Consider the following 25,480-nt stretch of genomic DNA (forward strand, 5'->3'; position numbering starts at 1 on the left):
CTAGAGCAGATGAACCTGTCATGGGGAGAGGCGCAACATGCTAGAGATCGGATGCAACGGAGATTGCTAATTGAAGCCTTATGTCCCAAAGGGGACGAAGAGGAGTAAGACTCCCAGATGGCTACAAACTGCTACCTGTTCGTCTCCAAACAAAGGCACCCAATTACAGGCATACTCCTCTGTGTCATAATGAAATATCAAGACTCGGAGGACCTGCCAATAGAAAAAAGCAACAGTTTCCTTTATCAGCTCTTCGACAATAGAATTAGTAAAACCAGGACATGCTGCGGGAATGTCTGCAGCTGGTTACTGTCCAGAGAGATCTTTCCATTTCATTCATCATCATATCACATTCACAGTTAAAGGTTAAGTGCGTAATATTTGGGGTATTTATTTATTTATTTATTTATTTAAAGAAGAACCGGCGACGGCAAGTAGCTACATTTCAGAAACCCCCAGAGTTTGCCAGCGAACTACGGTGGCCTGTACACCCACCTTGTTCTTCTTCGGTTTATTTGAGCCTGCGAGCCTTCACCCTAATTATGAAAAACAGCGTTGGGTGACCTGGATTGTCCACACTGGGCTTCCTTAAGAGATATGGCTTATATTCTCAAATATATATATATATATATATATATATATATATATATATATATATATATATATACACATTGGAAAACCAAATGACTTATTGGAAAACCAAATGACTTATTATTCTGACATTATACACTTTTATTAATGTAATTACGGGCAGAATATTAAGCTTTTACCAATATAGAAATCATAATTCAAGCCAAATATTACTCACTGGACCTTTGTACAGACACAGACAGGGTCTCCCTTATCTGTAGCTATGCAGTATCTCCGTTTCTATTCATTTGCAATATGCTTGGAAAGGGCCTTACATACTTAGCACTGACCAGCCGCCACGTGATGCCACGATGTCCTCGTCACTCACGCCAAGCACCTAAAGTGACACGGTTCACCCCTTGGCAGCAACACCCATTAATCACACAGGCCTCCCATCTGCTTCATCCACAACGCAGGGACACAGGCAGCCGAAAAAGCAACTTTGATTGAGCGGTTATGCTGTTTATTGTCCCTCCTTCCTCCTCATCCCCCCACCTATTTTTCCAGCAGGAGTAACCGCACTGTGGCCGCACGCTCGCCAGTTGCTAGGCAATCTCTGCAATTCTTCTTTATCCTGTGGTTCTTCACAGGCAGGCCAGATGTATTTCTTATCCTTGGTCAAAATGAAAGCAGGGGGGGGGAATTAAAATTAGATTTTTCCCTTTTGATGTGGGCTTGCTTCAGTCTGAGCAAATAAGCCTGTTGGATCATATTGTGATGGTGATGATGTTGATGATGGCTGATGATGCACATTTTTGTGTAGCGATTCCCAAGCTGCTTGGCCACAGCTCTCGCAGCGCAGTCAGACGGACTGACTCATTGCATTTTTGCAATTTTTGAATTTGCTTGTTTTAACACCACCCTTACTCCTCCACCCCCTACACACACACAAAAGGAGACGTGGTGCTGATGCAGCATTAGCCATTGCGTAAGGGTGACACGATGGGCCGTGTCAGTAGAAAGTGGCTTCAACATCCCTGCCGGAGGTTCGGCCTCCACGGAGGGCCGACGAGCGACATACGCTCCAGTAAGTGCCGCTCGCGTCACATCAGCGGCCGTCAAGCCCTGGGCAGCCGTGCAAACCCCCCCGCCCCCCGCCGTGAGCGTTTCGAACAGTCGCGGCTTTATTAAAGAGGCGGCGTGCACGTTGGCCCTCTGGGAATTCCGCAAACTTATCTCAGCAAAGCGAAAGCGCTGCGGCGGCGGACGGTTGTCGGCAGCCCTTTGTTGCCGCCAGCGAGTATGAAATATTGAAGTTGACACGATTTTACACTCATCTCTGCGCTGGGTTTATCTATTCACTTATCTCGCCATCCACTGGTGATGTGGTCTGGAAAGTCCAAGTGCGGTATTGTTACTATTTTAAGTGTGAAATACAATTAAAAAAAAATTTAAAAAAGAGTAATTTTTTATTTAATTCAAACAGTGGTGGCACACATTTCGAACACTAGACAGACTCCCGAATGGTGCTGGTGGAGCAGACAACAGTTTGGCTCAGGACTGGCATATCTGTAGCAGAGCCACACACACACACACACACACACACACACACACACACACACACACACACACACACACACACACACACACACACACACTCTTTCTCTCTCTCTCTCTCTCGCTACACATTGTGGCTTTATTCCAGATCACTACATAAACGACTATCAATCCTCAGCTGATGCCAAACTCTCCACTCTGCACTCCATTGAACTACTAAACACTGAACCAACTAGCAATATATGTTACAATCCAAGGTGTCCATAAACTTTGACTGCTCTTGACAAACAATGTTTCCCCGCAGGGTGAATCATTTGTAGATGAGCAACAAAAAATGTGCATGGCCGGATCGGTCGTCATCATACTTGCCAACTGCTTTTATGGGAAATGAAACTTGCCAATGCGTTTTTTATTATTATGATTATTATGATTATTATCATCATCATCATCAGTAGTATTTTGAAGACTTAAAAAAGCAAACCGTGTGATTGCATAAGGGCTCCTCTAACCTTACCACTAAACGTGTCTCTGCCTTTAATTCTACTGTTCTGTTCTGTTCTGTTCTTGCTCGTTGTTTGAGTTGAGACACCTGCAGACCGTCACCACCTGCCACCCTCTAAAACTTCCACTCTCTCCTCTTCGTCTGCCATTCTGCTCCCTCTTATCCATTTTGACCTCACACATGACAGCTGATTAGGCGCTGACAGCTGCCTGTGGAAACTATTTCATCCCCTCAGCCTCTCCCCCAACCCCTGCACTCCCTTCCCCATTTTTTTTTTTTTTTTTTTTTTTTAATTTCGCCTCCAGGGGCTTCAGTGGCATGTGCGTGCTGCCTGCTGTGTAGCGGTGTATTTTGAGGGTCATCCCAGAAAGTCTTCACCCGGGGCCAGTGTTCTGACTGCTGTGTGTGTGTGTGTGTGTGTGTGTGTGTGTGTGTGTGTGTGTGTGTGTGTGTGTGTGGTGCTAGATTCCTCTTGGCAGATGAGCACTCGCCAGTCGCCGCGGGCCGTTGGGGTAAACAGCAGGGGGGGGATAAGAAAAGTCTATATCCTGTCGGTGCAAGACGGTCCCATTTAAAATTGTTGCGCATGATAAACCCAGCTGTGAAAAGGAGAGCAGCGGGTTGCAGCAGGAGGACTTTGTGACTAGACAGCCTGTGTGTCCAGTGACTGGGCAAACAGGAGACTCCTGGTAGAAAAACAACAAGCGCTCTGACTGCTGCTGCTGCTGCTGCTGCTGCTGCTGCTGCTACTGCAGCCCACACTCACTGGCAGAGTGGCGGGAGTAAAACGAAGGTCCCATGTGTGACACAGTCCTGCGCGCTGCCTGTTTACATTTGCCGACTAATGGGGGGAGTATTTTTAACCTCTGTCTGTTTTTGTTCTGTGTGCAGGTGCTGGGGAGTCGGGGAAAAGCACCATTGTGAAGCAGATGAAGTAAGTGGCTGCGCATTGTTTGGCTTTTCCTCCCATCATCATCTCTGACAAACTGGAATCAATGACAACAGAGTGGACCACCTGTATTTGAAACGTTGCACGTTCACATTGTGTCCGTTAACGTTCGCGATCGGGTGCATCCAGTGGGGACGTGCACGAGCAGGCCAGCTCCCTGGAGGAAAATGGGCTGAGTGCAAATGTCACCGTTGGAGCAGAATATGATGTCATTCTTATCCAAGAGTGGAAGAAAGATTTTTGGACACCCTTTAAAATTCAACCCCAATTATTGTCTTTAAATGGCTGCATCAGATGCACACAAACAAATTGATTTTATTTTGTTGTTTATTGTTAAAAAGACAAAATAAGAAAACTAAATTCTTGGAGCACTTCTACTCAGGATTTGTTGCAAAGAAACGTCATCCATTTCTGAGCTGGATGCAACAGTGCACGTGCATCATGTGGCTGAATGTTGGCGCCTGCACTGAAATAAACTGCACTTGGAGACTGAAGACTATTTTTTTGTGCAGTACAAGTACATCGCAAATGCATGATACTATGGAAAACTGTGGAAAGTTACGTTTGAGGAATGTCACTTGCACATCAGAGTCTTTGTCAGAAACTTTAGCAGTCCAAAATACATGACAAGCCAGAAAATGTGATTCACAAGTGCAGGATTTCTCTCTACTGATGAGATTAATCATTTCTCAAAACTCTTCAAACATGCCGTGTATCATCTTCACTGTAGTTTCCTCTGTCTCTATTGTGGGATCCCCCTCTCTGATAAAGTTCCTCTGTCTGGAAAGTGTTTCAAAACCATGACTAATTGAGTTTGGATTATTTAGCTCGTCTCTGGTCGGCTCAGAGTCAACAGGTTTGAGAAAGGCCGTGGGAGGGAACTGCTGCATGAGCATTCATCACCAGCAGTACCAGCGGAGAAGCAATTGTGGCTGGATCGATCCAATCAGCCATCAGGGAGTCCAGTGGCAGAATGTTGATATGACGGCGCTGCAGAAACACACCAGCTAAAGTGGAGCATTGAAGATTGGAGAAAGCGTGGAGTTTTATGAACGACTCTATATTTGGGATGATTCTACGCCTCTGATGAAAAACAACAAAGAAAAGAGTGAACGAGGCACGTCGCCGCGGCGGACCCTTCCTGCACCGCTGGTTGTTCCCAGGGTTCTGCGGGATGTTTTGTGTGATTCTGACAGGATGTTTGGAAAAACAAAGCGTGTTTTGAAAAGCGTCAAGATGTAGGCTGAGATCATTAAAACATTCCTCTCAACAGCGCTGATGACAGACTTGGAAGACAAATTGAGGAAGGGAAACTTCTAAACAGTAAATTCAGCTAGCTTGAGGCTACTTTAGATAGATAGATAGATAGATAGATGAGTAAATACTTTGTATTTAAGTGCAGCCTGTTACTTACACGTTTGTTTAATTCTATTCACAAAAATGGCCACTCGGTGGGGCCACAAGTTTCCAGCATTTCAATCACGCACAGTTGGAAAATTTCATTCCATTTTTCACATAAAGAGGGGAATGATGTGCTGAGCTACCATTTTCAATGGTAGGTTTTCAGGACCCATAAAGGTTCTAAAATATTTTTTTTTTTTTTTTTTAATCTGCCGTGAGATGTGAGTGTCACCGTTATTCAAAGCCTGTCCAGTCAATTCAGGCTATTGTTGACAGTGCATGAAGTGGGGCGGCTCGGTGGGAACAAACAGCCTGAGCAGCCTTAGCAGAGTTGTTCCCTTGAACCGCTATATTTGCGACCTGAATTAGCTTGATTAGCATCGCCTGCTCTTGATTTTACACGTCCAAACAGGTTTTTCACTGTTGGGCTTGAAATTTCTGATTGTGCTGCCCGAATTCATTTCCCACAACATTTTCTCCTCTAAAATGAGTCAAATATTGTCTGAAATGATCAGCTGAACTTAAAAAGTGGGCACCGGAGACCTTGCGGGCGGAGTGGCCTGGTCCCTCTGTGTCTCACCGTCGGCTCCCTTGCATTTCAATGGCAGCTCATTCAGCTGCTCTCGCAGACAGCCAGCGCGCTGCCTCAGTCCGGGCGAGACGGCTCGGTTTGGTTTCTCGCCCAGCTGCCTCTCTCTCAGGCTCATGCTTTCTCCGACCACAGGCCTCTTTTCTCTCCGTCTCACAACTCCAAAAAAGCCAGTAAATATTTGTCTTGGTGTCCTTCAGCACAGCGGAATGAAAAGAAAAACAAAAAACGTCTTCATCGACCCTGCAGGGGTTTTTGATCTTGCACGAGCAAAACTTTGATTATCTTTGGAGGCTTCAGTTTAGGGCCCGTCTTTTCCCTACTGCCGCTCTGTCTAATATTGAGGGTTGTTAAAATGCTTCCTTTATCCCAATGTCCACTGTTGTAGCCAGGCCTTTAGTATCAACGCTCTAATACAGCACAAAGGTTGGATATAGATATGTCACCATGTATAATTCTGACCGTCACTGCGTTTCATCATTGTCACATTGCGACTCTGGCTTAAAGACTCTTTGTCTTCCCCCGCTTCCTGTGGTCCCTGCACACAGGATCATCCACGAGGACGGATATTCAGAAGATGAGTGCAAGCAGTACAGAGCCGTCGTCTACAGCAACACCATCCAGTCCATCATGGCCATCATCAAAGCCATGAGCAACCTCAAGATCGACTATGAGGAGCCTGCCAGAGTGGTAGGTGTCTGAACAAAACTACACCAGTGTGTGAAACTATACCTGCTGCAGAGTACCTCTGGAAACCTTTAATGCACCTTCACATGCACTGCAGTGCAGGGTTTTCTCTCAGTCCACATGATAACGCTCCCGCACTGGGTGAAGATTGGACAAAATACTGTTGAACGGATGAGCTCAGTTTCCTCAGTACGTGAGGTCATGGAAGGAAATGAAAAATAGAATTTGAAAATTAGAATGCAGTAGCAGAAAGGCTTTTTCATTTCTAGAACATGTCCGAATTTATTTCGTTCATGAATGACATTAATAATTAATAATTTAATCAGCTTTTCCATTTTCTTCTTCGCTTCTTCAAGACTGTCACTGCACTCTTTGCAATGATTGCTGAGAGGGAAAATTCCAAGGTCACCTCAGAATTTATATCCATTGACTTTAAAAAATATTATTATTATTATTAGCAATTGGCAACATTAGCAAGGTCTGTAGTCTCATTGGCACACTTGGACAGAACAATCGCAATGAAGACTGTCGGCTAAGAAGATAAAAATACAGGTGGACGGATTAGTATACCTTAGAAATGAAAAACACTTTGTGCTAATGCACTTTTCACTTTCAGATTTTATTTTCCATTTGTATGCCATCACCCTATTAAAATAATGGCCTATTGATGGCCTTTGATGGAAATGAGTTTTTGGCTTAAATTATCTCTTGATAATGCTGGCCATCTCTTTTTGTGTTTTCCCACAAACTTGAAAAAAAAAAAAAGAGACTTAGGCCATTATTTTAATAGGTGACAATATTGGACACTGTGTGCCAGTGTAAGAGTCAACTGTCCGTGAGCAGATATTCTAGGTGGGCACCTGCATAGCTGTGTATTCCTTGACCCATTTGTGCATGCGTACGTGTGTGTGTGTGTGTGCCTGGTTAAAGAGAACAAGCAAGGAGGAGGAGCCGCGGTGGGAGAGTTCGATGCCCTTGGCAGTAGATTTCAAAGAGAAAAATCCATCACTGATTTGCTCCGAGATAATTTTGTCACAGTGGATTTTGCCACTTTGGTGTTTCTGTCGTGGCCCCGTCTCAATGCTTTTTAAACATTTGAAGACTTCACGTCGATACAGCGCTGCCTACCTTAAAGTGTTGCTTGTGCTTTCCGCCTTAGAAACGGGTAGTGTGAGTTGGCGAATGCGACCTGGAGGACGTTTCACCGCGTGGTTCTAAAACGGAGTGGAACGAAAAGGGGATGTCGCACCTCTGTTTATATGAAGTGCGACACACATTACAGTGAATTTCCTTTTTTTTCTTTTTGCGCCTGCTCGATGTCAAGTACGGCTGCACTTGTCGGCGTTTGCGTGAGTAAGTCTCACATTCACTCGCTTTAAATATCGTGGAACATGTCTGGACAGCCCTGTTAACAAGAAGCTAATTATTGCCTCTCGATCAGCCTCCAGACATCAGGCACAATGCGTGAGCCATTTCCAGTCGGTTTTATGTTGGAAGCTCTAATCATTAAGCCATTTTATTCCCATTTGTTCTAGTTTGGGAAGCATTGACTGGTGGTTTGAAACCTGCATTTGCAGCAACGTGAGTCTTCACCACTTCCCCTTTTGTGTGAGCTGTGGGTTTGCTTGGTGGTTACAGAACTATGCGATGGCTATAGGTTTCAGTGGCCGGCGTGCACGTGGCATTGCTAATGGCTGGACTGACTTCTGTAATACTCGGCCAGGTAACGTCACGGTAAACTTGAGGACTTCCTCCTCAGGCTCCCAGTGAAGACAGCTGCAACTCGGAGTGTTATGTTTACCATGAAACACCAACATCAGCAGTCTGTCCTATATGTGGACACCTGCGTCGGCTCCTGTTAGGTCTCAAGTCATGTAAACGCTGTGGAGGAGATGATCGTTGTCGGACGTCTCTGCAAAACTGTCCAGTTCAAAAAAAGAAAGAAAGAAAATATCTAAAAACAAAGTATCCATCTAAAATAAGTCAGACTTTTAATACCAAGGGCAACGATAACCAGGGAACGCAAATGACTTCTTTTCGTGCTAACGTAGTAGCAGCATTTTCTAGGGGCAGTCGACCTTATCTGCATTTCCTTGGCTACCACAAGCTGAGATAATGGTTTATAAAAAGCAGCAGTTACCAGGAGCTCAAACTGTCAGCCAGGGCCTTAGGTTAATCTATCTGGTTTGTGTCACAATAGCACGCGGTTTCATTTTTGCTTTGTGACTTCAAATTTGTTTCTTTTTTTCTTTGTTTCTTTTTTTCTTTCAATCTTCACGTAATTGTTGGTTCTGTTTCCGGAAAGGTTTCAGTCACACTTTGTCAGCGAGTTGAATGACCAGGGCAACACTAATGACATGAAGAACAACAGCTGAGAGGGATCCCACACGTCAAAGACGAGCCTCATTAGAAAGAAAGAAGGAGGAGCACTGATTAGGTCCTTTAGGTAAAAGGTGCTCTGCGGTTGGAGTGCATTCATAGAAGCTGACTGATTCTGTTGAGTCCTCGCACAAAAAAATGGGGAGTGTACGAGTAAAGTGCAGGACGAGGAACTGAAAAATCCCAGGCGACTGTGTGTGGAGAACATTAAAAAGCCTTTATTATGGCTACACAGATTAAAAATGAGTCATATTGTGGTCACATTGCCTCATGCACTGCTCCCACTTGCAGTGAACCCATGGCACTTTCCTTTTCTTTTATGGACTACCCTTTATTTTTTTTTCTTTCTTTTTCTTTCTCTACATGCACTGTATCAGACCTTGTTTATTGAATGATTCTTTCCTTTACAGGTTTGATGAGTTGATTATTTGTAATGCAGCCTACATGTTTGGCTGTTTGTTTGCAATTCCTCAAGCACAGGTTGTGCCCCATGATCTCTAATTGGTTACTAATTGAAGTCTCTGTGTGTATATAAGATGTGTTCATGACTGTTTGGACTTTTACCCTGATGAAGGCACAAAAGTGAAACGAGTAGGTCCGGTCATTTATCGTCTGTGTGGCCATGCCATAATAAAGGCTTTTTCATTGTTCAGTTCCTCATCCTGCACTTTACTCGTACACTCCCCATTTTTGTGCGAGGGCTTAACCGAATCTGTCAGCTTCCACAAGCCTCATTAGGTAACAACACTGATGCGGTATTTTACCATTGCTGGTCCTTGAAAATACTTCCCTGAGTAAGGCATAAAGTAGATATATTATAATGTATCTTATAGTATTATATATTGATAATATTACAGAAAAATGGGGTGGGACTAGAAACGTTTTTGAACTTCTTCCTGCTGCTTTTTAAACATGGAAATCTTTATTTGTATTATTTACTTATATGTTTGATAATCCTGATTTTTGTTTTGCTTTGTTTCTTGAATATACCCACATGTACATGTTCTTATCTCTTTTTGTATTACATTTTTTTAATATGTCCAAACTAAACTAAACTAAGTTTAATCATTCTAATGTCGTTTATGTATGTACGTATTTATTTTTCTTTTTTCTTTTCCCCCAGGACGATGCCCGCCAGCTGTTTGCGCTGTCAGCGGGAGCGGAGGAGCAGGGGATCCTGCCGGAGGACCTGTCCAACGTCATCCACCGGCTGTGGGCTGACGGCGGCATCCAGAGCTGCTTCGCCCGTGCCCGCGAGTACCAGCTCAATGACTCTGCAGCCTAGTAAGGAACCACAGTAGCTGCCGTCCCATACAAAAACACACCATTTGGAATAACACGTAGCGGCCAGATTGGCACCTAGGAGTTCACCCCATATTGATGGACAGACAGAAGGACTTTTAGTGATTAGGGAAACTGGCTACGTTGACATTTAGTTGTCGGATTCGAAAAGTAAATGTAAATGCTCTTATGAAGTTATAACAAAATGTATCCGTACTATTGCTATTGCTATATACAGTAAGAGTTGATCAGTAGGTTGGACTAATGAAGGGAGGAAGGAAGTTTTTTTCATGTCTTTGTGACTTTGTCTTTTTAATCCACCTGCTTCCAAGATAATGCAGCTGCCCTCCTCATTTTGTAATTGGCTCCCTGGCCCTTATCACCTCCTTTTTTGTTCAGTGTCATTCATCAAATGCTTGGATATAGAGACAGTGGAAGGAGTGAGGTGACTTTGAAGGGTGACGGTCAGCGTTGAGAAGTGGCCCGAGCCGCCAGCTGACTCTAAACACGGCGTTTCCTCTCGCAGTGGAGGAAGTGACTGCGCCGAGGCCTTTGACAATAGCCTGACGCCTCCATTGTGCTGTAACCCCCGTCGTCCCAGTCTTAATAATTGTGTTACAGTCAGGGCCAGTGATTAACAGTCCAGAGGGAGCGAAGTTGTTCCGTGTTTGTGTTGGCCGGTGCAACCTCCTCATGTCTGCCTCAGCGGCCTCATTAAAGCCGCACTGACCAGAAGGAAAATGGAAAGTAAAGAAGTCTGCTGGTGAATCAGGGCCTGACTGGACTGGACATGTCCAGGGTATGCCTATGTTTTTTTTATATTGGTTAAAGTTTGAAAGACTGCCTATAAATACATAAAAGTGTATAAAGAAGAAGTGTATACTCACAGTACAATAAAAGTAATTTGGTTTTCCTATTTGGTATCCAGGTTTGCGCTCGCAGGCCACTGTAGTTCACTGGCAAGCTTGGGAGAGGGAGGGTACGAGTCCCTAAGGGGACATAAGCGAAAGAGCGATGCAGTCTAGAATGTAACCACTGGATGTCGCTGTTTCTTCTGAAGGATCTCCCAATATTACACACTGAACCTTTAAAGACTGGACCGAGTCAGTCACTGGGTGGAAATCTGTCCGAGACTGAAGGAGTGAGACAGTCTGTATGTGCATGATCACTCCGCTCTGAATTTGACCAATGACTGTCCGAGACAGATGTATGCAGGGTCACTTGGTGTGTTTTCAGCAGGATCTCAAGCTAATATGAAGTCAACTTTTGAAAACATGGTTTCCAAAGGCTTTAAAGCGAATGAATAAAGCCACATAAAGTGTAGCTCCAACCCTCCCTGGCCTCTCTGCCACTCTGTCTCTGTATCTGTCCATTGTTCTGGATTTCCTCTTCACCCCCACCGCTCAAAGCAGTTGGCCGCCCTCCAGAGTCAGGGGTCTACTCCAGGTTTCTTCTCACTGAGGAGTTTTTCCTGCCCACTGCTGCTGCTTTCTCTTTTGATTGTGCTTCGAGACACTTGCAGCGCTTGCAAGGCGCTTTATAAATAAAAGTTGATTGATGGGTCGCAGGGGCGGTGCCATGCCTCCACCAGAAGAGGCGGGAGGTAAACGCAACCAGCAGGAGAATGGGACGGGGAGGATTTCAGGAAACGCTGCAGATAATGGCTGTTCCATTTTTCTTTTGAATGTGTGGCACTCTGCCCTCCTAGTCCATCCAGACAGAGATCACTTCACGCTAACAGCCGCCTTTTTACTCACTGTGGATACGCTAGGAGTGAGCTGAATGTTTGCCGCTGAGACATCAAGCTTTGATTCTAAAAACAACTCTTGCTCCAACTTTATTGTGTTTGGAATTACGGTGTCTACTTCTTGATTCAGAATTTATGGAAACACACTAAGAGTAACGAAGAGTGAAAAAAAACAAAGCCAATATAAAATAGAGGCTTATTAACTATGGGTTAGACCAGGGGTGGGCACACTTTTGACGGGTGGGCCACAATGGGTTCTAGAATTTGACAGAGGAGCAGGAGCAGATGGATGGAGTGTTTTGGTGACCCACCTCATAGGAGGAAAAGAATGTATCATGGGTTATGTAGAAAACATGCTTTAATGTCAATTGAAAATGAACAAAAGCAAAGTTATAACAAAATATGTCTTTGAATCCCCGCTGTATTGAGTTCTTTATTGAAACAACTCTTAAAACACTGAAAGAATTGATGAAATACAGCTATTTTATGACTTACTTACTATTAATATCATTTCTTCAAGCTCGGTGGGCCGGATTAAAAATTTTAATGGGCCATGTGGCCCCAGGGCTGCAGTTTGTCCATGCCTGGGTTAGAGTAATGTTAAGTAGCTGTGTGCACCTTTAATACCCCTGTTCTATCGTACATCATCGCTGCGTGTAAGCTTGTGTGTGAGCTTGCCAGTGAACTACGGTGGCCTGCACACCCAAACCTGGATAGCTTGTCCACCTTCTTCTTGGTTGGTTTATGTGAAGACGAGAGCGGTTGTCCTATATGTGAAACACAATGTCAGGCGGGCTGGATTGTCCAAACAGGCTTCCTTAGAAATATACACATGCATAAAATATACATGAGAACTATTCTAAGGGGAGGAAAACCAAATTACTTTTATTGTACTGTGATTATACACTTTTATTAATATGTTGATGGGCAGTACATTAAGCTTTTACCAATATAAAAATCATAAATCAAGCCAAATTTTACACAGTGGACCTTTAAAGAGTTTTAAAGCGACTGCAGCAACGTTTTTTTTTGAATGTGCAAATTTCCCCGGAGTGCTGTCAAGCTCCAGCCTCATCAGTGCACTCGCCTCAACGTGTGTCTGCGTGCGTGTGTGTGTGTGTGTGTTCTCCTGCCAGCTACCTGAACGACCTGGAGAGGATAGCCAAGTCGGACTACATCCCCACGCAGCAAGACGTGCTGCGGACCCGAGTGAAGACCACCGGCATCGTGGAGACGCATTTCACCTTCAAGGACCTGCACTTTAAGTAAGAGTCGTCCGTCCAGCGCACACTCGCTTAGTGCTGCGTCTCCAGCGTCTCACTCGACGGGGGCCCCTCGGGCCGATCGAGGGCCCTCAGCTGATGTAATCCAGGTAGCAATGTCATGATTATGCACACTTGACTTCCAGTTCTTTGAAGCTTTTATGCAACGGCTCACAATCGTGTTTACAAGAGGAGGCTTGGAGACCAGATACCAGCTCCAGCCTCCTCTGGGCGCCGCTTTATATCACTGAGCATCAATCTGTTTCTCACCGAGCACCGTCAATGAAAATACAGTGACTCATGGCAGTAAATCGGAAATGGATTTATGACTCATGAATTTGTGAGTGGATGTAAAGTAAGTTTGACAGGACATATTTCCTCTCTTTTCAAGTCAAGTCACTAAACTTCACAAATGAAAAAGAAATATTTGCTTCCATCGTGCGGTTATCATGTTGAGCATTAAAGTCATTTAATAAAGAAAATATATATACATACATATATATATGTATACATTTCATAGTTTACAATGTCTTTTTCATAGTTACATCTAGTAAAACCTACAATGAAATGGTCCTCAATTCATAGTGTCAGCTCTGCTGTGTTTATGAGCTCTGGCTGAATAGTTTTATTATGAACATAAAATCTGCAGAATTCAAACCACAAACACTCGCCTGCGCAGAACAGCCAAGACGTTTGTCGCTGCTCAGTCGTCTGCAAGCCGGCTGTCGTAAACACGAGTCCAACTCCGTGGCGGCGCACGTCTGTACGTGCGCGGGGCATCTGCTGTGTTCGCCTCCGTCTTAAGAATCCCCTCCTGCCAAAAGTTACTGTGCTTCTCTCTGGATGATGCTAACAAAGCCGCCCGCAGCTCTTCCGCAGTGTTACTGTGTGAGCAGCAGCGGCAGAGCAGATGCGGCTGGTGCACTGGCCAGGCAAACAGCGTAAAGTGTGTCACTGTTATAACGAGCTCTGCTGACTTAGCAGAAAGCTGCTGCTGCTGCTGCGACCATGAAAACTGTGCAGAAAGTGCCTCAGCGACACAGCTGATGAGGGAGGATGAGTCACGGAGGGTGAGGGGAGGATGTCTGCCGGGGAAAAAAAAAAGTAACAGGCGTTAGTCCGCCCTCTTTTCGTTCATCCGCCTGCCATCAATGGTATCACATCTCTTCTTTTTCTTCTTCTCCTTAGTCTTCTTCTGTCTTATTTTATTTCTTTGCCTTCTTTGTTTTATTTTATTTTTGTCTATTTCTTTAATTAATATACTTCTCAATCTTCTAAATCTTTTTGCACTGTACAGTTTTTTTTGCTGCTGTAAATGTTGCAAAGTTCCCCACCATGGGATCAATAAAGGTCTTCTTCGTCATTGTCTTCTCCTCTGTCTTTGTCTTCTTCTTCTCTTCGTCTTCGTCTTCTTCTTCTTCTCCTTCTTCTTCTTCTTCTCTCCTTGGTCTTCTTCTTCTCTACTTGTTCTCCGTGTTTGTGCTGACTGCGTCGCGGACGCTTGTAAACAGCTGGGGCCGGCGGCGATGCTGACTGGTCCGCTCGTTAATTAACTTGAGGGGGGGTCGGGGGCTTCAACGTTATTGACGAGAGACTCAGATTACTCCACCCCACCGCCTCCCATGGGGGGGGAAAGTGCAGCTTCCTCATCCTGTCAGTAACCATCGTGACTTGACCCTCGCAGGTAATGGGATGGGGCGGGGCGGGCGGCGCTGAGCCAGTTTTATTTCCGGTCTGTTGACTCCACTTTGAGGCAGGTGAGGCCTGCGTGTTCTGAGAACTAGGTCATCTCAGTCAGCTGGCCGTGGCTGCGGTCATTGTGTTAAGATGGAAGATTGACTTTACCAATGACCCCCTTGTGATAGAAAATAAGAGTTTGGGATATTGGGGAAATTGGATATTGGAACAGTGCAAAGAGAAGAGAAGAAAAATATGAATGAAAGGAATTAAAATAAATATACAAATTATTTACATGACTAAATAAGTGTTAAAAAAAAACAACTGTATTTTATTGCACCTAGTGAAATATTGTGGTTTAGGGATGTTTTTTCTGAGTGCCTGCCGCAAAAGGCACCGACCTGTCGTGGCTTCCTGGGTTTTGCCCTCTGCCATGCAGTCGAGTGGAAAGCACCGCTGTTAGAAGGAAGCTACAGTTTAGTGGGAGGCTTTAAGAAGAGAGAAATAAAATAACAATTGTTCTAATATGCTCTTTGTTTTCTCATGTTTCCATACGTGTTGCCCTCACAGGAGCACAACAGGAAAAGTGCAAATGTGAAATATTGTTTTCAGGCCTTTAGAATGCTCAGAAATGTTTTAATGCAAATTTCTTTTCAATGAAAAGGATTTATGGAAATTCTAAAGTCTCAAGTCTAAAAACAAAGCAAATATAGAAGACAGGCTGCAGCAGCTGTGTGCACCTTTAAGGTTCCTATTCTATCAGCTCGCTGTTAGAAGGAAGCTGCAGTTTAGTGGGAGGCTTTAAAAAGAGAGAAATAAAATAACAATTGTTCTAATATGCTGTTTGTTTGAGATCAGCGGAGGGATTCCGCTTCCACGTGTGTTGCTCCCGCAGGAGCACAGCATGACAGGTGCAAAGATGAAATATTGTTATAAGGCCTTTTTTAAAATTGCACTTTGAAAATGACAAGCGCTGCTCTGCGCTGCAGTCAGTCGAGCCATGCGGGAGGAAGAGGGCACTCAGAGGTTCAGAAGAAGCAGCGCGTCAATCGCTGTTTGTCTGCAACTCAGCGCGCTAACGCCACGGCCATTTGTCTGTCTGTCTGTCTGCAGGATGTTTGACGTGGGAGGCCAGCGGTCGGAGAGAAAGAAGTGGATCCACTGCTTCGAGGGAGTCACCGCCATCATCTTCTGCGTGGCCATGAGCGCCTACGACCTGGTGCTGGCCGAGGATGAGGAGATGGTGAGGGCGAGACTCTCGCTCGCTCTGCTGCTAGAGAACCAGGGGCTACAATTACGCGTGTTCTCACCGCTCTCTCATTTGTCTCCGCCCGACCCCTAGAACCGCATGCACGAGAGCATGAAGCTGTTCGACTCCATCTGCAACAACAAGTGGTTCACCGAGACGTCCATCATCCTCTTCCTCAACAAGAAGGACCTGTTTGAGCAGAAGATTGCCCACAGCCCTCTGACCATCTGCTTCCCAGAATACACCGGTACTGAGTGAAGCACAGCACGGACACACACTCGCCTTTTCTCTTGTAAACGCTTGTTAGTGCATAAGTAATTCACAACCTTTTTTTCATTTCAAGCCGACAAAATTAACAGTATCTAAAGCTTGTGGCAAGAAAAGGTTTTTTAACCCTATAATGACGGTAGTTCATGTTTTTGCTGTCTTGAAAAGAAACGGCGACATCAAGTGGTTAGATTTTAGATCACAGCAGCTTACACTCTCCTTCCCTGCCTATCCTGAGCTTGCCAGTGAACTACAGTGGCCTGCGTACCCAACCTAGTAGATACCTAGTCCATTTTCTACTTTGTTGGTTTATTTGAAGAGCATTCACCTTAATTACAAAACGCACTGTCAGGTGACCTGGATTGTCCACACTGGGCTTCCTTAGAAATATGGCAGCACGAGTTGACGGCCAACTAGGAGCAAGACCCTTGTCTATGTAGACTCTCATTTACATGAGAACTGTTCTAAGGGTATGAAAACCAAATGACTTTTATTGGTCTGGGATTATACACTTTTATTAAAGTTTTTATGGGCAGTATATTAAGCGTTTAATATAAAAATCATGAATCAAGCCAGATTTTATACACTGGTCCTTTAAAGAATTGAAAAAAAAAAATCAGTTTTTCATAATCAGGCGCTTTTTAATGTTATGCTGAGAGGTGAAAAAGTCAACAGATGAAGTGGATCAGGGACCGTGTGACGCTCTGGCAGTTCACTCACAGACCCAAACGTTCTCTGTGCTTCAGGGCCCAACAAGTACGAGGAGGCCCAGGCCTACATCCAGACTAAATTTGAGGATTTGAACAAGAAGAAGGACACCAAGGAGATCTACCCCCACTTCACCTGCGCCACCGACACCAAGAACGTGCAGTTTGTGTTTGACGCCGTCACCGACGTCATCATCAAGAACAACCTGAAGGACTGTGGCCTCTTCTGAAGACGTCCGGGGAGGGGTCAAGGTGAGCTCACTCACTCACACCAGTCGGATAAGTGTTGGAACGATGCCTAACGGATTGAACAAGTGGCTGATTTGTGCTTCTCTGTTTGTGTGTTTCTTTTTATTAGATTACTTGAACAGTTCTGGAGATCATAAAGAAAAGGGGGACAAACACACATCATGAATGACTGCACTGGCCAACCACAACTTCTGCTTCAATCCGCTTTTTATAAAGACACCGAAGAGACTCAAAAAAAAAAAAAAAAAGAAGAAAAAAAAAGACCCGACGAGCCTTGTTGACTTTCAACGGTTGCTGATCCAGTCACATGTATTGTTAACTCTCTGGGCTATGACCACAAAAAGTTTGAATTTGTTATTGTATCCTGATTTTTGTTTTGTTTTGTTTTGTTTTCTCTCTTTTCTTCACTTTCAATTACTAAAGGAGGCAAAGGAAAATCTTTTATATAAATGCATTCATTTTACTTTTAGAAATTCTGATGTGCAAATTATTGTGCAAATTTATTAAAACTTTTAATCACATGACGCTTATTTTTTAAGAAATGAAGCACAGGCATGGACAAACACGATGGCTAAGAGGAAAGTGCTTCTTTTTTTTTTTAACTAAAGTTTACATAACTTCAGCAATCATAATCAAACCATATATTCTTCTGCATGACTCAGTTGTCCATTATTAGCTCTGTAATCTGCACACAGTATCTAACATTCCTACAAAATAAAAGTAAGAAAACAAAATGCCAAAAAAGACCAAAAAAATTAAAAATAAAAATACACACACAGGAGGACGTTGTGATGAGATTTTAACTGATATTTAAAGTGTCTGTATCTAACATTTCTCTCAGTTTTTATAGTACCATTTTCATGTCTGTTGCAGTATGTTTGTGCCTTCTGTTTACAAACATTTCCTAGATATGCTTTCTGTACTGTCCGACCTACTGTGCAGCAATATTTTTTTTCCATTTTATTTTCTGTTTTTGTTTTTTGTTTTTTTGCTTGGCACCGACGAGTATATCATGATTATTAATGAGAGACAAAAATCTAATTCAGAAAAATAAAGGTTAGTGTTTTTTGGTAAATAAAATGCTTTGAAAAGTCCTATATGGTTTAATTTAAATAAAAGTAGAGATCACCTGACCATCGTGCTGTCTATTGTGTCACTGCGGTGTTGCAGTTGTGTTTATTTTCGGAGCGTTTGTGTGTGTTGACATGAAAACAGATTCTCTCGCGCTTCGGTCGTAGAGAGGGCTTAAATTGCAAACGAAAACTGCAGGGATTTTAAACCCAGCACTCAAGTTGTCTGGGTTAAGAAAAAGTTTTAAATTCCACGTGTAATAAATCCTGGAGAATAGAGATAAATGACCTTGATGCTCTTTGATCCCGAATCTGACCCAAACTGAACACATTCATTCCATCTGGGTTTACATCCGTGCACTCTGCTTTGCAAAGTCGACCTGAAACTGACACAGATACTGACCAAGTTTCTTCACTATATTTCAAATAACACCGCATTTTAGTTAGCTGCTATTTTAAAGTAATAATAAAAAACTATACTATAACAGGGTTGTTGCAAATTAAAGAACACCAATACAGGGAGGAGAAATGTGTTAAATAAATGTGTTACAAACACAAACTCCCTGATAAAAACCGTGATGGTGTTTGGAAATGTCCTTCACAGATGTCGGCCCACAGTGACATGACAGCAACACAGCTTGCAGACTTGTTGGTTGCACATCCATGATGCCAATCTACACTTCAGCCATGGGACAAAAGGGCATTTCAGTTCCACCTCATCCTGAAGGTTCATCCTTGGGATCGAGACGAGATGATTTGAACTCTTTATGCATGACGTGTTAAATCCTGCTTTTAATAGTCAACAGTGGATGGTACACAGTGGTTGCACAGGGATGGATCCAGGTAGCAGCGGTGATGGGAGGCTGTGCTCACTTGGTACAAATGGGCACCACACTATTACTTTGTCTTTTTTGCACGTTAAGAGAAAGCGGCCAACTGGGTGTTAGTGCTAGTAACACTGGCCATTTCTAAACCGTCAACACCCTACAAAGATTGCCAATGGCGCTATCTAGTGGGGACTCGAAGGAGTTGCAAGCGCGTCTAATGTAGAAGTCGTTGTAGGCTACATGAAAAACATGATTTTACGGCATCACGTCGCACTAAACTCCAGGTTGTGCTTATTAGATACTGTGTATCCAGTCCTGCAATCAGGGTTGGCCAGTACACTGGATATTATTCACCCTGGTGATTTTCTTCTTCAGTCATCCATCCAGCAAGTTGACTTGTTCAGCAACGGACAAAATGTATCAGCCCTCACTTCCAACAGCAACATTTAATAGGCGTGTCTGTTTGATACAAACAGCAGGTCAAATTACATTCAATACATGAATGAATAAATAAATAAATGAATAAATACAGTACATTTGCTGACAGATACAAAAAAAAAAATCAAATGTAATATTGTTTTTATTTTATTTATTTATTTATGTTTTTATAATTTTTGCTTTGTTACGCTATTTGAAAAAAAAAAAAAAAACATAGACAGAAGTTGTCAGTAGCATGAAGAAAGAAGACTGTACTACTTTCAGGAACCTGCAAAAATAAAGTCATGAAAATATACAGATACTGTATTTGTAAAAAAAAAAAAAAAAAAAGCAGATCTTGATTTCTAAACTCCCCACAAGGGGGCAACAAACGTCTGCTTTATGCACTTTTTAAGGAGAGAAAGGTGCACACTGCCCCTCAGAAGCTGATCCAGACTTAAAATATTGCCTGAACTATTTATTTTTTCTGCATGAGTAGCGTGTAACGTTACATCAATTTATACATAATTTGTCACAATGGGGAGGAAAAATAAGAGGCAGCTAAACCATCTGCTAGTAAAAAAAAAATAAATAAATAAAAATCTACTTCTCAGTGTGTAGCTGCTGCTGGATCTTGCTCACGGAAGCTAGGTAGCTTCAAGGAGCATTACGCAATGATGTTATAACAGGAGCTCAGAACAAGTGAAGTGAACAGCAACACCATTATCAAATCAAGTATGTGGGGAAGAGTCATTTTTTCATTATGGACCCTAATGGGAATGACATGTTCAAGTGGCAACTTGTACATTAAGTGTCTCCATTAGGCTTGGAGGAGCTCCCAACAAAGGTGAGCCTGTGTTGGAAATAGAAATAATGATATTACAATTAGCAGCCATGTGACTGAATTCAAGGTGTGCAGTGTCTGGACTGGTAGATTTTAATGTGGAGGGCTTCTGAAGGTACCATGCTTTAATGGAGTAGAGCTGTTGTGTTTATTTTCTTGCTTCATATTTCTCCATGTAATTCTTACTTGTATTTTTACAAGTACTCTGATCTCTTGATACCTCATATTTATTTCCTATTCTTCTCTTTTTTTTCCTTTTTTTTGTTGCCTAACTTATAATTGCACATTTCATCCAATTCTCTGCAGGGTTAATAATGGATTCACGGAGGACTACCTTCTCTTCATACCAGTTTGGTTCAGCTGTTAAATTGCTCCGCAACGTTTTAATATTTTAGTGAAAAATATCGACCAGATCTTGACATCTGTGGTTTGCTTCTTTGATTGTTATTGAACATGCAATATCATACAAAATGCATACATAATGATAAATAATTTCATTTCCTTGAAAGCATATTTTGAAAAGATGTAGTGTGTATACTCAAAAAGAGGTGAGATAGAGCAAATCTCCCACATCCTTTCCCAGACGTATTAGTTGATGGTACAGGCTTCAATGCTGTATATGGTATAGTCATAGTAAATCATAGTACAGTCGTAGCATACCAATCATATGCAAAAATATTTTTCTCAGCATTTAAAATCTTCCCAGAACAAGTCAAGTAAGCACTACCTTGAGGTTGGGAGACCTGAAATGTGATCAAAGTCGTCATCTTTTAGCAGCTTGTATTGCTGCATAATTGCTGTTTGTGTTTGTGAGGGTGGGTCTGCAGGTTAAGACATGCCAGATCTTCTATATGCGAAGGCTGGGCCTGGGGTGGACACACAAATCTGCACTCCAATAAGTGGCCATTGACTGACTGTTTACCGTTCCATTCATATGAACAGAGGTGTTGCTCTGAGCCCATCTGATTTGCATCATCGTCCATTCAGTCAATGGTGTGAACGAGGGGCTCAGACGCGATGGCTCAGCGCCCCCTTTGGTTTTGCAGATGAATGCAGAGACATTTGGGGTGTTTACACCCTGAATGAGGGAGTCACAAAGCAGTCATACGCATCTCTAAACAGCTACAAGCAGCCACAGATTTTCTTTTCTCAGAAGAAAAATCTCGAATGCATCTTCACGTAAAGCCTTTACTTTTAGAGTGTGTCTTGGCATATCACATTGATTTAACACGCTGCATGAAACTTTCCTAAGAGACTTTGGTCCATATTGATGCAATATCATCAAATCTCTGCTAATTTGTCAGTACCAAGTCTATAAAGCCAGTCTGCCACCCCACTACATCCAGGAGTTTTCAATTGGATTTAGTTCTGATGAGTTTTGAGGCCACTGGAGTACAGAAACAACCTGTATGAGAAACATTTTGAGGTAATTTGAGCTTTGTGACATGGAGCATCATCCTGCTAGTCCTGCATCCATTTCCACGCCATGTCATTAGTTTGGACATGGAAGGCCTGTATGTATGGCATAAAAAAAACACATTGAGATTAAAAGTACACACACAGCTGTTAATGGGAATATGAAGATGCTGTATATGGTGTTGAGTTGGTTGTTTTACTGATCTTCATCAGAGTTTAATGTGGAGGACAGCTTCCACACACAAAAAACAGAAAAACAGAAAGATAAGAACAGATTCAGATTCATTAAACTTTATTGATCCCATGTGGGTGGGATCAATAAATGGCAGCTTCATCTCCCAGTTCACACAAAGCACAACAATACCAATATCATAACATTCAGAAGGTGTGCTAATGGTTTCCTGGGCAGCAATATCGTGAACATGGCTTCTAGGGAAAACAAAAAAAAAAAGTATTCAATCAAGAAAAACTGGTAACAGTATTAATATTCCATTATTATTATTATTATTTAATGGCATTTTAACTGTGTTTAGCTACTAAACAAGTAGCGCAGCGCCCGCAATCTCTTGTAATTGCACTGCACAGTTTAAACATTAATATGAGTCTCTTCCAACCATCTCATGCATAACTCTTTCTCTCTCTCTCTCCCTCATTTCCCCTCTTTCTTTCTTTCTTTCTTTCTTTCTTTCTTTCTTTCTTTCTTTCTTTCTCCTCCTGCAGCTGTGTTTTGCTGCACAAAGGGGGCGGGCTCGTCCACGAGGGCCTGGGGTAGCCTCCTGCGCCCTGATTGGTCCGTTCAGACAGCGGGCGCTGTGAGCGGCTGCCGAGCCGGGCGCTGTTAAAGGAGGCGACCAGGAAGCCGGCGGCTCATTCAGCACATCTGTCTCGGTGAGGACGAGCTGCGAATCACGACCGTAACAACCCGCCACAGCTCTCACATCTGCATGAGACGCCGCGGACGGAGAGACACAGGCGTGAGTAGCAACTGTGTGTTTTCTTTGTCGTAATAGTTTTTTTGATGTCGTTGTGTATTATTCTTAAAGCGGGTTTGTTTTAATCTGCTGATTCGTTTGCTTTCCCCACAGAGTCTGATTTTTTCCAGATGAGAGGAAAAGAAATGGTGAGTCGTTTATTTTCTTTCATAGCTTTTGCTCGGTTGTTAAATCAAGATAATTAAGAGAATTCGGAATTGGTATTTCAAATTGGGATCCAGTGGTTGTAAACGATTTAAGAGGTTTTTGCAGGTTTTTTTATTTTTTATTTTTTTTATTGGAAAACAGCTGCTGATTATTTTACTTAACAGAGTGGAAGCGGGTCCTTGTTTTGATTTAGACCCCTTCAGGGATCCTTTATGTAGCTTTTTTTTTTTTTTTTAATATGAATTTATTACTACATGGAAGCAGGGCCACCCCTTAAATATACGGAGGAAACATCTGGGAGTGCGTGCCCAGATGTCTCCCTGGTGTAGGCTGATCAAGCTGAAACACACTGATGTGGAGAAGTTCAGCTGCACCCTCCAACTCTGATCAGCATATGGGGATATTTTTTTAGCAGTAAAACTGACAGTAGCTTGCTGATCATTTGGCAACAGCGTCACAGAGAATGGAAATCTGATTGATCTGCTCCAGATGGTGAGAAGGAGACCGCGATACAGATGTGGGCATCAGTGGAGGGAGGATGTGTTTTCTGCAGGATCTTTATCCTGTGTCTCTCCCTCAACCCCTTTGTTTCTGTGCCTCAACTCCGACCCCTCTCAGCTGTTGCACTTTGGGATTCAGGCAACATTGTTTTCCTGAATCCTGGAGTTTCTACAGATTTGTGTACATTTTATGCAAGGGTTGTTACTTGCTTCCATTAGAAAAACACAAAAAACAGACCCTGTCTCGGCTCGGCTTCTCACACAGGTGTCACATGACCTCACCCTGTTTAAGTTTGAACCACTGCTGCTCACTGGTTGACTCTGACCAATCAGTGATGTGTGTCTGGGGCAGCAGGAGCAGAGTGTAGGGGCGTTACTGGACCTCCAAGTTTATTCCAGATCCACCGGCGCAGACGTTTGATATGTTCAACAGACAGTTCTGCTTTTTTTTTGCCCCTGCAGTCGTCTCAGTGCAGGTAAACAGTTGACTCCTGCTCTCTTTTATGAAAACACCGTCTGGCCTTTCAGCTGAATCACACCTGAGTCAGTGCAACCAGGGCGTTCCCCTGTGCTGTTGGCGTGGTCCTGCAAATTAACGGACACACAGATTTCGCTTTGTGTCCAAATCTGCCTATTGAAGTCACAACAGCACAACAGTTCTTTGGTCACAATAGGGGGTAAAAAAAAAGAAAGGTGTTGTTCACTTGCGCTGCAAACTAATGCTATGCAAGCCTGAGCGTGCCCACAGAGCATTAGCTTAGCTTAGCGGGGCATCGCTCGATTCTTGTCTCCATCGACGGTCCTGCAATAGCTGATTGGTGAAAAATCGCTGCGAAGCTTCTTGTACACGTCCCGGTTCCTTGAACTTACAGACAACATCCTTCTCTTATCTGCCCTCAGCTCTGCCTTCGGGACTCGGGCGACTGCCTGCAGGAGCAGATGCGCTACATGATGAGGTCGCTGCAAGACCTGAAGCAGCTGCGGAGGGTCTGTCCCGTGGCCAGACGCCCCCTCGCCCCCATCGACTCGCAGCTGCCGGCCCTGGTCCGCCACGCCGGGGTGGCGAGGGCCTGCCAGCAGAAGGCCATGCAGAGGGAACAGCGGCTCCGGCAGCGGATGTCCGACGCCAGCGCGGCCAGCAGCAGCAGCACCTACGACTCGGCGTGCTGCCTGGCCAGCCCCCTGGACGAGGAGGACGAGGAGGATTCCGACTCCAGCAGCCGGCTGGGGGAAGGGGGTCCGCCCGGCTCCCACAAGAGCCTGGATTTGGACTCGGGCTACTCCGAGGCCTCGTGGCAGGACGAGGCGGTCGTCCTGAGGAGGAGCAGGAACGTGCGGGTTTCGTCGTCGGCCTGCCTCCGCACGAACAAAACCCCCGGCGGACGAGTCCGACCCAAGTCCACCTCCGACGCCTGCCTAGAGAGGTGGACGTCGCCGCTGGCCGTCAGCGACCCGGAGGACTGGACCAACTCCCTGCTGACCAGAGGTCGGAACCGCCAGCCGCTGGTGCTGGGTGACAACAGCTTCGCGGACCTCATACAGAACTGGATGGACCTGCCAGACAGCCCCGATCCCGCCGAGCTTAAGACTAAGAACTCCAGGCGGACGGGGCGGGGCTTCTTGGTCAACATGAGGAGGAAGCTGGCGGGCTTCTCTCGCAGCGTGGAGGACAGAGTGAGGATGCGGCCGTCGGACCCGGCGGTCGGCAGAGCGGCGGGCGACCCCAAGCGGATGTCCTGTCCGGTCATTGCCACGGCGGGGAAAGTCCCCTTCTTCCACAAGTCGCACTCGTGCATCAACGAGCTGGACACGGACTTCTATCACTTTGCTGCTCTCATGAAATCCGGCAGCCGACAGCCCATAATATGCAAAGACATTATCGGCTACGTCTGACTCGTCACTGTCAGAGACTGAACAAACCTCAGAGTCACTTTATTTTTTGTACTTTTTTACATGCTTTGTCTAATCTATTGGAAAATAAAAAAAAATCCCATCATTTAAAGTGGTGCGCAGTCCCATTTATTTTTGACTCTTGCAGTTTGGCATGTGACCGTCGATATGTGGCGGTTATAAACATCCCGGCCTCTTAATGAAGCGTGCGCCGCAGTCATCTGCCTTCCATTACACAGTGAGACGAGGCCTCTGTTGCGGTGGCGCTAATGAATGTAAGTTCATCCAAACGCTCTGGCGGAGT

The 25,480-nt window shown here is 44.1% G+C and overlaps 2 protein-coding genes and 1 long non-coding RNA gene across 4 annotated transcripts in view; all 3 read left to right on the forward strand.

The window, feature by feature from the left end:
- LOC142895981 (guanine nucleotide-binding protein G(i) subunit alpha-2-like) overlaps positions 1–18,214 on the forward strand; it is a 51,993-nt gene extending 33,779 nt beyond the window's left edge. Inside the window, exons 2-9 of the mRNA XM_076037383.1 lie at positions 3,521–3,563; positions 6,117–6,258; positions 9,758–9,918; positions 12,799–12,927; positions 15,715–15,844; positions 15,944–16,097; positions 16,864–17,076; positions 17,183–18,214. Of these exons, the coding sequence (XP_075893498.1) occupies positions 3,521–3,563; positions 6,117–6,258; positions 9,758–9,918; positions 12,799–12,927; positions 15,715–15,844; positions 15,944–16,097; positions 16,864–17,054 (950 nt within the window). The 3' untranslated portion in view covers positions 17,055–17,076; positions 17,183–18,214. The remainder of the gene's footprint in view (positions 1–3,520; positions 3,564–6,116; positions 6,259–9,757; positions 9,919–12,798; positions 12,928–15,714; positions 15,845–15,943; positions 16,098–16,863; positions 17,077–17,182) is intronic.
- LOC142895982 (uncharacterized) lies at positions 9,925–11,738 on the forward strand. Its single transcript, XR_012928285.1, has 2 exons — positions 9,925–11,601; positions 11,687–11,738. It is a non-coding gene; the product is annotated as an uncharacterized LOC142895982 (long non-coding RNA).
- A 4,261-nt stretch (positions 18,215–22,475) lies between the features above and the next one.
- LOC142895910 (PAK4-inhibitor inka2-like) lies at positions 22,476–25,267 on the forward strand. Of its 2 annotated transcripts, XM_076037265.1 has the most exons (3): positions 22,476–22,621; positions 22,733–22,767; positions 24,187–25,267. In XM_076037265.1, the coding sequence occupies exons 2-3, from the start codon at positions 22,750–22,752 to the stop codon at positions 25,177–25,179; spliced, it is 1,011 nt and encodes a 336-aa protein (XP_075893380.1). In that variant the 5' UTR covers positions 22,476–22,621; positions 22,733–22,749; the 3' UTR covers positions 25,180–25,267. The 2 variants fall into 2 exon arrangements, with proteins under 2 accessions (XP_075893380.1, XP_075893379.1); XM_076037264.1 differs by lacking the exon at positions 22,733–22,767 and having other exon boundaries at positions 22,495–22,621.
- The last annotated feature ends 213 nt before the right edge of the window (positions 25,268–25,480 follow it).

This window comes from Nelusetta ayraudi, unplaced genomic scaffold (genome assembly GCF_046127955.1).
Source record: "Nelusetta ayraudi isolate G7.1 ecotype Tasmania unplaced genomic scaffold, CSIRO-AGI_Nayr_v1 ptg000050l, whole genome shotgun sequence".
Taxonomy (NCBI): Eukaryota; Metazoa; Chordata; class Actinopteri; order Tetraodontiformes; family Monacanthidae; genus Nelusetta; species Nelusetta ayraudi.

Coding starts and splice junctions, on each gene's coding strand:
- LOC142895910 (XM_076037264.1), top strand. CDS start 22,592: ATGAGACGCCGCGGACGGAGAGACACAGGC. Junction 22,622..24,186: donor GCGGACGGAGAGACACAGGC/GTGAGTAGCAAC, acceptor ATCTGCCCTCAG/CTCTGCCTTCGGGACTCGGG.